This window comes from Diabrotica undecimpunctata, chromosome 8, assembly GCF_040954645.1.
Source record: "Diabrotica undecimpunctata isolate CICGRU chromosome 8, icDiaUnde3, whole genome shotgun sequence".
Taxonomy (NCBI): domain Eukaryota; kingdom Metazoa; phylum Arthropoda; class Insecta; order Coleoptera; family Chrysomelidae; genus Diabrotica; species Diabrotica undecimpunctata.
Window position 1 is genome coordinate 30,946,351 of NC_092810.1, and position 12,084 is coordinate 30,958,434.

A 12,084-nucleotide genomic window follows, 5' to 3' on the forward strand; every position below is an offset into this window, starting at 1 on the left:
CATAGTAATATTCCACTACTTTGCTTTCTTGTATCAGAACTTACAATGAAATGTACAAACTTAATTAGTTAATTTTTTGAGAGAAACATTGTATACAATGTTTTTATAAAAAATATTCATCAATAATAAAATTTTTCAATATTATATCATTGGTTACTTTTTGCACCAAGTGATTTAAAATTTGCACTTACAATGAGGTTATTTTGTTAAATAACTTTATATTTACATAAGATAGGATAAAAGTTATTAGACCAAAATAAAGGTTATCCTTAGATGTTATTTAATCCATGGTTGAAAACATTGTAAGTAGAGTTACAATGTTATTCATATCAGTTGTCGTTATCTGCTGCATATAGTATGATGGAATGGACCACTTCCTTGAGAATTCTTCTACCTGTCCCTGGGCCTGCTATGTTTAGCATGATCTTTGTTAGCGCCGCTGTTCTTCGATCAGCTTCCAGTAGAATGGAACAAGATCACACCTGTAACTAGTGTTATTATCATGCTTGTCACTGTGGGTCCCAAAGTGTCCCCCGCTCCCCTTACAAACATAAAGTTTTCAAAGATATACAAGGAGGGTACACTAAGAATTTTCAGAGTCACTTAGGCCAATCTGGAATCTTAGTTGCTTATATCATCTGTCCATAGAGGCGGTGGACATTGTCTGCTTAGATATACCTGTTGCCTTGGACACTGTTCCAGAATATTTCTTGTCCATCATATTATCCTTGTCCTGGCAACATGTCAGACCCAACTCGTTTGGCCATGGCTATAACTCATGTTCTTGCTATTGTTGCTAACTAATGGCAACAATAGAGGAAGAAATTATGGATATTAATCAAAAAGAAGTTTGAAAGCAAGAAAGTTCGCCTAAAAATTAATAAAAGGACGTCAAAAATAGGAGGACGTAGATAGAGAGAGAAGAATGCTCTGAATACCCTGGACTGAATTTAACCAATTTTTTGTACGAATTGTTTAATTACATGGCTAGTTTGCACTTAAAATAATATCTAGCTGAAAATAATTGGATGGATTCATCAACAAATAACTCTCCATATAGGGAATGTTAGAATAAAAATTTAAAAGTAGAAGATAAAAAGCTTTGAGTGGGAACATGTGAAGGAAAACTATTCATTTATTAAAAAAAATATTTAAACAACACTGATATCTGTATACATATTTATATTTTAACAACTAACTGCAACAAACAAATACATTTTACTTAATAAACTTCTTAATCCACATGTAACTAGTGGCACCGCACAAACTAAACCATGTTAGTATATATGACATGTGCTCATTCCTCAGAGATATTCTAGTTTGTCCACCAAGTGGTCCATTTGGTACATCAAAATCATTAGTGGCATCTAAAAATATTGGTGAGGCACCAGTTACCTCTGCCATGTGATCCAAATCCCTAAAATAAATAAAAGAAAAGATGAGAATATCAATTACAATGTCAAACAATCTGTTATCTTTTGAAATATGTGTATTTATAGGATAATTCATGTACCTATAAAAATAAATATTGCTCCCTTCTCTATTTTTCATTGTAAAATTGGGTCTAGGCTCATTTGTCCTAACTACACCAATTACATCGACAATACCATTAACTTGACCTTTTTCTCTTGTTTTAGGATCTTTTTGCTTACTTGGTACCCATCCTCTATTCACAAGAATTGTTTCACTAAAAATGGAAGATGATTATGCACATAATTGCTTTAAAATTTTTAATATAACTTACTCTCTACCTTCAAGCTTCAAAGGCGTTACTACTAAATACCCTTGACTAGAACTGGCACTTCCAGAAACAAGTGAACTCTTGGTTGAAGCATCTCCCTTTATTAAAACAGAACGGGGCCCCATATACAACTCTTTGTCATGAAGAAATTGTCCTTTTACATGTATTGGCGTGTATTCAAGTGCACTTAACTGATCCAGACTGTAAAAAATATTTTAGATCCTCTCATAACAATTTAGAGTAAGTACATACTTTTCAGGTAATTGCACTGGCTGACTGGAAGTTTTTTCTTGTAAATCAGCTAGAAGCCCTTCTTTCCACTTCTTCCTCTGTACTTGCCAAACACCCAAAGAAAATGTTGAAACAGGAATAATCTACAAAATTTTGATTCAATGGCAGTCTTTAAATGCAGCTAATGGCAAAATTATTTATCTACTTACCAGAAGAAACCAACCAAAAGGGCCTACTTTTTTGTCACGAACTCCTTTTAAATTAAGGCTATTTGTTTGTATCGAATAATTGGCTGCGATACCAAATTTGTGAATGTTTTTAGAATAATTAGGAAATAGTTGCAATATTTTGACAACCATTTTTCTATTTGTAAACATATTTTAACTCTAACCTCACTTCTGAGGTTATAAAATACACTGCTTTAATTTAATTGATTTTGATCTATGTTTTTATTATTTATATATCGTAGGACTAACTTTTAATATCCTATTATTATATTAATATGTAGCAGATTTCTCAAAATAGAAACATGTACATGTAACTACATATTGATTTAATCAGGTACTTGCAATAAAAGAAGAATAATTTCTGGTTTAACCTTAAAATCGCCTTTTAAGGTATGAATCATAAATATTGAAATTGGAGCAGAGAAACGATTATAAAAAAGTATTTTTGAAATAATTTATTAGGTCCTAGTTATTTTACACAATTCTTATTTAATTCATTGTAAAGTTTCTTTGATAAATATGCAGGTTGGTATATAAATATTTTACATTTTACTGTTCTGCTTGAATTATTTCACACCTGTAGAGATCATTTCTTTATAAAATGTGGATGTTGTAGAATCCAAATGAAGATACTGAATGGAATGATGTCTTACGAGCTAAGGGTATTATCCCCCAAAAAGAAAAAGAGATTACTGAAGATCAGATTGTGTCTATTTTAGAAGAAACTATAGAAAAGAAAACTTCAAGTAAGTGTGGAAAAATATTTATCTTATGTAAAACTGTTCTCGTATATTAATAAAGCCTTTATTATAACTTTCAAATATTGTGGCCCTATATCTGCTCATTTAGTATATTACTGCGTTTTTAGATGGAAAAAATTTGTCTGAACTTGACCTGGATGAATTAGATGAACTGGAAGACTCGGAGGATGAAGCTGTGTTGCTTGAATACAGAAACAAGAGGATAGCAGAGTTAAGAGCCTTATCTGAGCGTCAGAAGTTTGGTTTCGTTGGAGAAATATCTGCTCAGGATTACATCAATGAAGTGAATAAAGCAGGAGAGGGAATATGGGTTATTTTGCATTTATACAAGCAAGGGTAAGTGTACATAAGTGTGTGATTAACACAATCTAAACCTCATTATGACTTTTAAAACGTTTAAAACTTGTTTTTTGTTATGTTACTAGTAATTTTTTAACTGTTGAATGTTTAATAAGTAACCAATATTTTATTTATTATAGAATACCCCTGTGTGCCTTAATCAATGAATACATGAAGCATTTAGCAGTCAAATACCCAACAGTTAAGTTTCTAAAATCCATTTCTACCACCTGCATACCCAATTACCCAGACAAAAATTTACCCACTGTTTTTGTCTATTTTGAGGGTGACCTAAAAAAACAAATAGCAGGCCCATTGGAGTTCAGAGGACCAAATCTAACTCAAGATGGTAAGGTTTCAGATTATCTATGTCATTGTGTGTTTTTATTTTAATTCTAATTGGTTGTAAGTTATAAAGTGTGTTTACACCGAGTGTTAATGAGGTTAAGACTTAAGACTAAAATCCTTTAGTATTCTTTAGTACATAAAATGTTTCTTTTACACTATGTTCCACATCTTACATTTTATGATACAAGCATTTATTTTTAAGGAAAAAATTACTTCTGAAAATCCTATAACATAGAAATAAACCTATTTTTATTTTAAACAAACCAAATTAGATATGTATCCACAGCAAAACTTGTATGTTCCTTTACAAAGTGTATTTTTATCATTAGCTTTTCCTCAAAAGTTTTTATAATAGGAAATATACTTAGAAAAATAGTTTAAAATGTACTGCTTCAGGAGTGTCATATCTTTTTCACATTTTTAGCAATATTTACTTGTACTCATATCTTTTTATTTCAGCTTACTTACTCATATCTTTTTATTTCACATTCTTGATTGCTAGTAAATCTTGTAAACAGTTGAGTATTATATATATTGTCCAACATTGGGTACAAGTCTTCTTATAATCCAATATTGTTGCAGGGTAATCCTGTAAACCATCTTTGTAACTTATGACAAATTATAATAGGTATTATAAATTATATATTAAATATAAATTATAATAGTAAATTTAAAGCTTAACTTAGTTTTCTAATGTTGAAATTCATTCTATAATTTATATCGTTTTTTAGAATTTGAGTACATTATTGGGAAAACTGGTGCAATAGAAACAACTATCAAAGAAGACCCTAGACCAAAAGTTAAGGACAAAATGTTCTCAGATTTAGCAGAAACTAATGATTGGTAGTACATAGGTTCATTTATGTACTGTGTAAGTATTACATTGAACAAATGTACCAAAACTTAAGCAGTTCTACACACCAGTGCTGAATACAAGAAAATAAATATTTATTTTGTTATTTTTTTTGTCTTATATTTTAATATATTAAGCAAAAGCTATTTCATTATAAAATGGCAATGATGCCACCACAATGTAGACCACTACTATGCCAGTACTATGTAGACATGTGTAAATTTATTATTGTACCACTGCTGAATGTGAGACCTACCAAGTAAAACGAATTTATTTCAAATTAAATGTAAACTTTTTGAATTAATTAAGTTTTCTACTAAGCTTCTATTTAAATATCGTAGGTTTATAGCCTACTGGAGTTTTTTCTAGCTATAGACACTAAGGTTAATATGGATGTTGCCAAAGGAAGAAGAAACCATAACATATGTTGTGGAACTATATGTATATTTGGTTCTGGTGTTTAAAACTGTCGCAAATGTATTGTTTATCATAAAATTTATAGATATTTATTGTTTTTGATAATTAAAAAATAAATATTCGTTTTTGAATTTTCCAACCTTTTTTATTCCCAGTTTATTTTTACTAAGTTAGAAGTAGATCAGTCTATAACTGAGAAACTGAAACCTACCACATGAAATTGTGTAATATAACAGATAAAAGTGGCACTGTGCCAGAAGTTCCTGAAGAAGACCAAGGAAAATACCTTTTTGGTTAAAGCAAAGCATAACATAAAAAAACTATCATTGCTATAATTTAAAAAAAAAAACATTAATGATTATGGATATTGGAAGAAAAGATCCGATAGGGTAGGGATAGTTACATAATCAATGGACTTACCTGGTCTTCACCAAACAAAACTCACTTGAAACCTGAAAACCATGTCCAAGGTAAAATATTTTCATTTTGTCTTGCATCTTCTTGTGTAGTCCATTACTAGAGGTTTGCAATAAATGAATCAAAATATCTATTACGCGCCGCATCTCTTTGACGTGGTTCTTCTATCTACTCCTCTTCAATTATTATTTGTAGTAAGTTACATTTGTCATTTCTCTTATATGGTCTAGGTTTGAAATCTATGTTTATGGTGCTTCTATTCAATTCGTTATGTATTGTGTCTATGATATTGTAAGCATTCTGCCATAAAGCCACATTTAAATGGCTTCTACCCATCTCATGGTATGATTTTAATGTCCACGCTTCAACTCCATACTGAAGGGTGACCAAACGTAGCATTTGATAACTCCAATTCGGATGTCTCAGCTTGGTTTTTGGTTATAGATGATTTAGTTTCATTTATTGTATATATTAATTTGTGTTTTTATTTCTATATCTGGATCCCACTTATCATTTAGTACTGTCCTAAACTTGAACTGGTTCTAACTGGGTGGTTTCAATGCAATGGTTTTCATCGGTTTTCCTAGTTTCTATTACTTTATTTTTTTTTAAGATTTATTGTCCGTCCTATTACTTGCATTGTTAAGGCTAGCATATTTTGTAGATCTTCTATTCTTACTATTATCAGAATAGCGTCGTCGGCATACCTGATTATGTTAATATATTTTTATACAAATTTCAACGTCATCTAGTGAGGTTCCATTAAAGGTTTTGAATTATGTGGGGTTCTTTTCCGGCTAGCTTCATTTTCTGCAGTTCGGTCAACAATTTTTCATGCTGGACTCTATCAAAAGCCTTCTGGTAATCGATGAGGTAGAGATATACTTTTTTCTGGTAACCGATGCACTCGGTTAGAGCATTTGTTCACCTTAGCATAAGGCAGGATGAAATTATCATACACAAATATCATTTTAATAAGTTTATTTATTAATTTTTACATTAGATAGATACAAAGTTTAAAAAAATAATTTGACTTAAGCTTACTTATAAAATTATTTTTTATGGGAATTGCACAAATTTGGCGTGAAAAATACTGGAATACAAAATTTGGTCAATCTAGCCTAAAGTTTCAAATACGACGTCTTAAAAGCGAGCAGTTCCTGTGGTGACACTAAAATTTAAATGTATTTATAAGAATGTTTAGTAAGGCCACATTATAGGTTCAAATTTTTGAAAAATTTAAAATAAATTAATCAAAATACAGTTCTATGAAAAACTACAATCCCAATGACATATTAATTTAACGCAGTGGTATACATAAGATCGTTACAACACAACGAAAAACCGACACGTAACGGTCACGCTCTTGCGCAGTAAACAAAATACGCTCCAACACAAAGATGATGGTTCATTGCATCGTCCTTTCGAGTGTTCCAACAAAAAATGTGATTTTCCAGTAACGGTTTCATTACAGGTCTTATTAGGGTCTTGTAAATGTTGAGCGTTGTTGCGCGTATTAGGTTTTTTTTTCTCAGATGACCTGAAGATCATGGGGAGTTCTGTTTGCTATTGCTATGTGACTTTTTATTTCGTCGTTTGTCGTTGTTTGTTTAACAGTAAAAAAATTAGTGATAGGTAACCGTTCATTTACAGATTTAATCCTTTACTTTTTTGAGAAGAGAAGAGAAGAAAAAACAGGACTGAAATTTTCTACGGTTAAAACCAAAGTAATGTGCTTTTCTCGAAAACATCAAATTGTTGCAAATCTTCCAAAATTAACACCACCTATATGATCAAGTTTTAGAAAACGTTGAGGAACTTCGATTTCTCTGTATGATTTTTGATTCAAAACTTACTTGGAACAAACACATCCAATTACTTAAAAAATCATGTTTACAGAACATAAATATTCTTAAAGTACTAGCAAATCATAACTGAGGCGCAGACACAACACAGCTACTAAATATTTACAAATCCTTAATCCGCAGTAAATTAGATTATGGATCAATTGTATATAATTCAGCTAAGGACTCAACATTAAAAAATTTAGATATTGTTAGCTCTAGGAGCCTACAGAACCAGTCCAGTTGAAAGTCTTTATGTCGAAGCAAATGAATCTCCACTTTCTATTAGAAGATTACGTCTCGGTTTACAATACGCAAGCAAGCTATCAACTAATCCAAACAACCCGGCCTACCCCTATGCTTTCTCCACATATTACCATTCTAATTACAATCAAAATCCTAATCTTCGATCATCATTTAGCAAAAGAATTAGCAACGTCACATTTTCGGGTATTATGCATACCAATATTGATTATGTTCTTCCTTGGACTATACAAATTCCATATTGTAACACAGATCTGTCAACTTATACTAAGGACAATACCCCTTCATTCTCTTTTTCTCCAATACTTCTACAATATTAAAAATAAATATTCATCCTGTCAACTAGTTTATACCGATGCATCAAAAACACCCGAATTGGAAACAGTAGGATCCGCCATTGTCACAGAGGATTCTGTGCTCAAGTTTCCACTACCTAAGGACTACTCAATATATTCTGTTGAACTTTTTGCGATATCCAAGGCAGTACAACAAACTCTTAATGGACCTGAAGACATGACAGTAATATTCACAGATTCCTTAAATGCAATCCAGGGAATTCAGAAAGTATATCCGAATCATCCGATTTTAACAGATTAAAAAAGACCTTGTGACTCTACAAAATAATCATAAACAACTAAATATTGTGGGGATACCAGGAAATGAGATAGCTGATCAAATGGTCAAAGAAGCTTGTAAAATGGAGAGATCCGATGATAGAACTAGCCAAATTCCTCAGTCAGATATGAAAAAATACATCAATGAGTACACAAAAACTTATGGTTACGAAGATGGCAACTCTTACCAAATAATAAATTGCGGCAAGCAAACCCAGATCTATCAGCGAAAACACCAAATTTAGTTAAGCGAAGGGACCAGGTTGTACTACATCGTATCCGAATAGGACATACCAGACTGACGCACGAACACCTACTAAGGAAGGAACCTCCTAGAATATGCTACGCCTGTGACACCAATATAACTGTAGGCCACATTGTTATAGACTGTCCATTATATCAAATGGAAAGACAAGCTACTGGAACTGGACTACCAAGTGATATAAAGTGCGCTTTAGACAGTGCGGATTTAACAAAATCATTAGGTTTTTAAAGAAAACGAAATTGTATAATCAAATATAAGTGATACTTCAAGAAAAATTCTAAATTATAATCAACTTTGTAAAAACTTTATAGTTTACATTTTATATTAATCATTATAATATATTATAGTCAATATTGTACCACCGCTAATAACCTTCTATGGCCGATGCGGGTTATTCCCAATAAAAAAAAGAAGAGAAGTATTTTTTTTTCTAAACCATCTAAAAATAAACCATCCCATATTTTATATTAATTACTATTTAACTGGGAATAAGCCACAATTAAAGGTTAAAATACGTTTATTGACGTTTCAATTTCCACTTCGGAAATCGTTCTCAAAATACAAACATTAGTATTATACAATACTATTCGAGGTCGTAAATAATATTCGATGCGCAGACGAGACTGTACTAGTTGCAAGAACAGTAGAAGAATTACAACGATTACTTACAAATATAAATATTGCCTGCAACAATTATGGCATAAGTATCAATATCAAAAAAACTAAGTATATGGTCTTCAGTAAGAACATGACAACCAGCACATATTAGTATAAACGGCATTCAAATAGAAAAAGTATCAAGTTACAAATACTTGGGTACTTCAATAAACGAAACTGGAGACCAAAACAATGAAATAAAAAGACGTATCGAAATTGCCAGGGCCACTTTCATAAAGATGAGGAAATTCTTCTGCAACAGAGATATAAACATCCCTCTCCGATTAAGAATGCTAAGGGGCTACGTATTTAACACGCTATTATACGATGTAGAGGCCTGGACTCTCAAGCAGAACAATATAAAAAATATTGAAAGTTTCGAGATGTGGTGCTTCCGTCGAATGCTGAAGATTAGTTGGGTCGAAAGAGTAACAAACTTTAAAGTAATGCGAAGGATAGGAAAAGACCCAGAAATTTTGTCAATGATCAAATATAGAAGAATGTTATGGTTGCGTAATTTGAGAGAGTGGTTTGGCTGTACCACTAATGAACTCTTTAGGTCAGCTGTAAACAAGGTCAGGATAGCCTTGATGATTTCTAATCTCCGATAGGAGTGGCACAAGAAGAAGAAGGAATGTGATCAATGCCGTCGAAGCAAATGTCATCAATGGGATGTTTTGCTTTTTTTCCAATGCCAGATATAGTTGGTTGCGGTGAGCTCGATGGTGATTTTGATGTTGAAGTACACGTTTTCCACTGAATACAACGAGAGCAGTAGCAATTTCTTCTGAATTATGGTAGCTGCAACAACTTTTCATGTTCCGCTGAGATATTACTCGAATCATTACATTTTTCAGCATGTATGCGACGGTACAAAATATAAGCGTTTGTTGCAGCCATATTGATCAAGTGGTAGAAAATTTGAACCATTGCACTACGTGTCTTCGATATGGTAACGACCCATCAATCCATCCATCAGATCGACTCCTCCCATCTATGTCTGTTTTATTCGCGAATGATCTGCGGATAGTTGACTTCGATGTATTTCTTTTTCTTTCAATCATATCGTGGTACTTTTGCAATATGTTGATTTCGATTTGCTCTCAAAAACGGCTCAATGCCAACGTAAGTCGATACCACCCGCACGTTCTTCTATGTTCTTCTGGATCTCATCCGGCTCGTAATCTGGGTCGATGTCTGGATCATCACTGCTATAATCACCTTCTGACGAATCCGTTTCAACCAAGTCCATAAGTTCTTGGATTTCATCTTCGGTCATTACCGATAAATTAAACTTTTTCTTTCTCCAGTTGTTATTGCCTGCCATTTCCAGAAGCAAAATATAAAAATCTGATGAAACGTTGGGACACAATAGCACAACAACACAACATAACAATCACAACAAAGTGAGACGAAACTTCACATAAACCGGCAAGGGGTCCCTCAAGAACCCTTTTTATTTTCGCTTCTAAAGCGCACTCAGAATAATTGTTTTGTAATAATTCCATATATATTATGAAACTTGAAGCTCTAAACCACTCATACAAAAATGTTTTCACTAAATTCAGATTATTTGCAGTACCATAATTTTACTTCGAAAAAAATTTTAAATGAGAGATAATTGTTCTGCTTTCACCTCGACCTGTCGGTCGCACAAAACTGAGACAAAAATGTAACGACAAGGTTTAATGAATTTAGAATGCGTTTGAAACGTCTCTAGACGAACTTGTGGGGAAGATTCAAAACAGTTTGCAGTTACCCGACTCTTTCCAGTTAGAGGGTTAATATTATCTTGGTGATACTATTCTTGAATAATTATATTAAGATGCACCTCAATGAGATGGGGTTAAAAGTATTTTTTATACTCACATCGCTACGAGTAATCGTATGCCTTTATTAACCCCCTTAAACCTTTTCATCAAAACCAGTAAAAATAAATAGAAATCTTGATCTGTTGTAATAAATTAGAAAATATTTTACCATTAAAAAGTTATTTTTGTTGAACGAAGAATATCTTGGATTTTTGAATCACAACTTAAAGTAAACCAAATTAAAATCTAACTATAGTTCACACTAAAAGATAGACAATTATATTGTAGTTGTTGGATACTTACAAATATATTTTGCAACAACGGTAGGATCGACCGCTAAATTTCTATCAATGTCACTTATAATTCCTTTCAATCTGTTTTCAACATTAGATAATGTGGCAGATGAAGGACCACTGATAAGGTTATTACTTTTATTCCAGTAATATGATATCTTTCCATTTTTAATGCTTTCGTAGTAAGATTTCAGAAGCTGAAATAAAAAACCACATTATTGCGTTAATTTTAGAAAAAAAAATTCTTAATAACCCTTAAACGCCCAACAATATGTAGGTTCCATGTATGCCCAAGGGTGGGTAAAAAATTTCCACCTCGAAAATTGCTATTATTTATTGAGAGTTGTTACAAGTGTTAGAAATGGATTAAAGTTGAGAATCTTATGCTTAGTAAACACATCATTTTCTGAAATAATAATATAAACGATGTATAAACCTTACTAGACTAACGAACTATTAAAAAACAGTTTGACATAAGAAGGCTAATCTGACTCTCAATGTCCCAACTGCAGCATCTCTGCAACTGAAACAGACATAGGTTTTTTCACTGTGTTTGCCACAGACATATATGTTGCACGTCGCATACACTATGGTTGTCTTTGACAGTTTTTTTACACCTTTATTTCTACCAATAGCTTCTTTGACGCAAATTGAGGTCTATCGTCAGATTTAGCTTCATTTACGCCTTTAAGTTTGTGCCTCAAGATTCCATTGCAATGTGAAGATGCAACCCCTTCAGATTCCCAATTCCTTCATTGGGCAAGATCCTTTATTAGTTCGATCCCTAACTCCTGGAGGAAAAAAACCCAGCTATTACGTTTTTTTATATTCCATTGTGGGTGATTAAGTGTAAATAAGGAAAATGCGTTCAAGAAAGCAATGTCTAATGATGTAAAGAAGTTGACAATGGTCTATTTTCGTGCGAATCTCTTGGAACTGTATTTCCTCGCCTTTTCGTCTATAGTATTTTTCATATAAAAATGCGTGCATGTCATTCAAGAT

At 32.4% G+C, this 12,084-nt stretch overlaps 3 protein-coding genes across 4 annotated transcripts in view; 1 reads left to right on the forward strand and 2 right to left on the reverse strand.

Annotated features, from left to right (window-relative positions):
* Positions 1 to 1,165: 1,165 nt before the first annotated feature.
* On the reverse strand, positions 1,166 to 2,468 carry LOC140447384 (surfeit locus protein 1-like). The gene is made up of 5 exons (XM_072539998.1): positions 2,182 to 2,468; positions 1,994 to 2,115; positions 1,745 to 1,942; positions 1,514 to 1,687; positions 1,166 to 1,417 (listed from the first exon to the last, which is right to left on the reverse strand). Exons 1-5 carry the CDS (start codon positions 2,347 to 2,349, stop codon positions 1,219 to 1,221), a joined length of 861 nt encoding a protein of 286 aa, XP_072396099.1. The 5' UTR covers positions 2,350 to 2,468; the 3' UTR covers positions 1,166 to 1,218.
* Positions 2,469 to 2,573: 105 nt separating this feature from the next.
* Positions 2,574 to 5,048, forward strand: LOC140447385 (viral IAP-associated factor homolog). The gene is made up of 5 exons (XM_072539999.1): positions 2,574 to 2,724; positions 2,816 to 2,945; positions 3,068 to 3,296; positions 3,440 to 3,648; positions 4,379 to 5,048. Exons 1-5 carry the CDS (start codon positions 2,719 to 2,721, stop codon positions 4,492 to 4,494), a joined length of 690 nt encoding a protein of 229 aa, XP_072396100.1. The 5' UTR covers positions 2,574 to 2,718; the 3' UTR covers positions 4,495 to 5,048.
* Positions 5,049 to 6,300: 1,252 nt separating this feature from the next.
* LOC140447388 (cyclic GMP-AMP synthase-like receptor) overlaps positions 6,301 to 12,084 on the reverse strand; it is a 73,823-nt gene continuing 68,039 nt past the window's right edge. For both annotated transcript variants that reach the window (XM_072540003.1, XM_072540004.1), the window contains 2 exons: positions 11,093 to 11,279; positions 6,301 to 6,505 (listed from right to left, as the gene is read on the reverse strand). In XM_072540003.1, the coding sequence (XP_072396104.1) occupies positions 6,456 to 6,505; positions 11,093 to 11,279 (237 nt within the window). In that variant the 3' untranslated portion in view covers positions 6,301 to 6,455. The remainder of the gene's footprint in view (positions 6,506 to 11,092; positions 11,280 to 12,084) is intronic.

Bases quoted from the DNA above. Each gene is read 5' to 3' on its own strand.
- LOC140447384 (XM_072539998.1), bottom strand. From the start codon at position 2,349: ATGTTTACAAATAGAAAAATGGTTGTCAAAATATTGCAACTATTTCCT. The intron at 2,116-2,181 runs GTAAGTAGATAA...AAAATTTTGTAG, and splicing joins CTTTTGGTTGGTTTCTTCTG to ATTATTCCTGTTTCAACATT. The intron at 1,688-1,744 runs GTAAGTTATATT...TTCCATTTTTAG, and splicing joins TTGAAGCTTGAAGGTAGAGA to TGAAACAATTCTTGTGAATA.
- LOC140447385 (XM_072539999.1), top strand. The intron at 3,297-3,439 runs GTAAGTGTACAT...TATTTATTATAG, and splicing joins TTGCATTTATACAAGCAAGG to AATACCCCTGTGTGCCTTAA. The intron at 3,649-4,378 runs GTAAGGTTTCAG...ATCGTTTTTTAG, and splicing joins ACCAAATCTAACTCAAGATG to AATTTGAGTACATTATTGGG.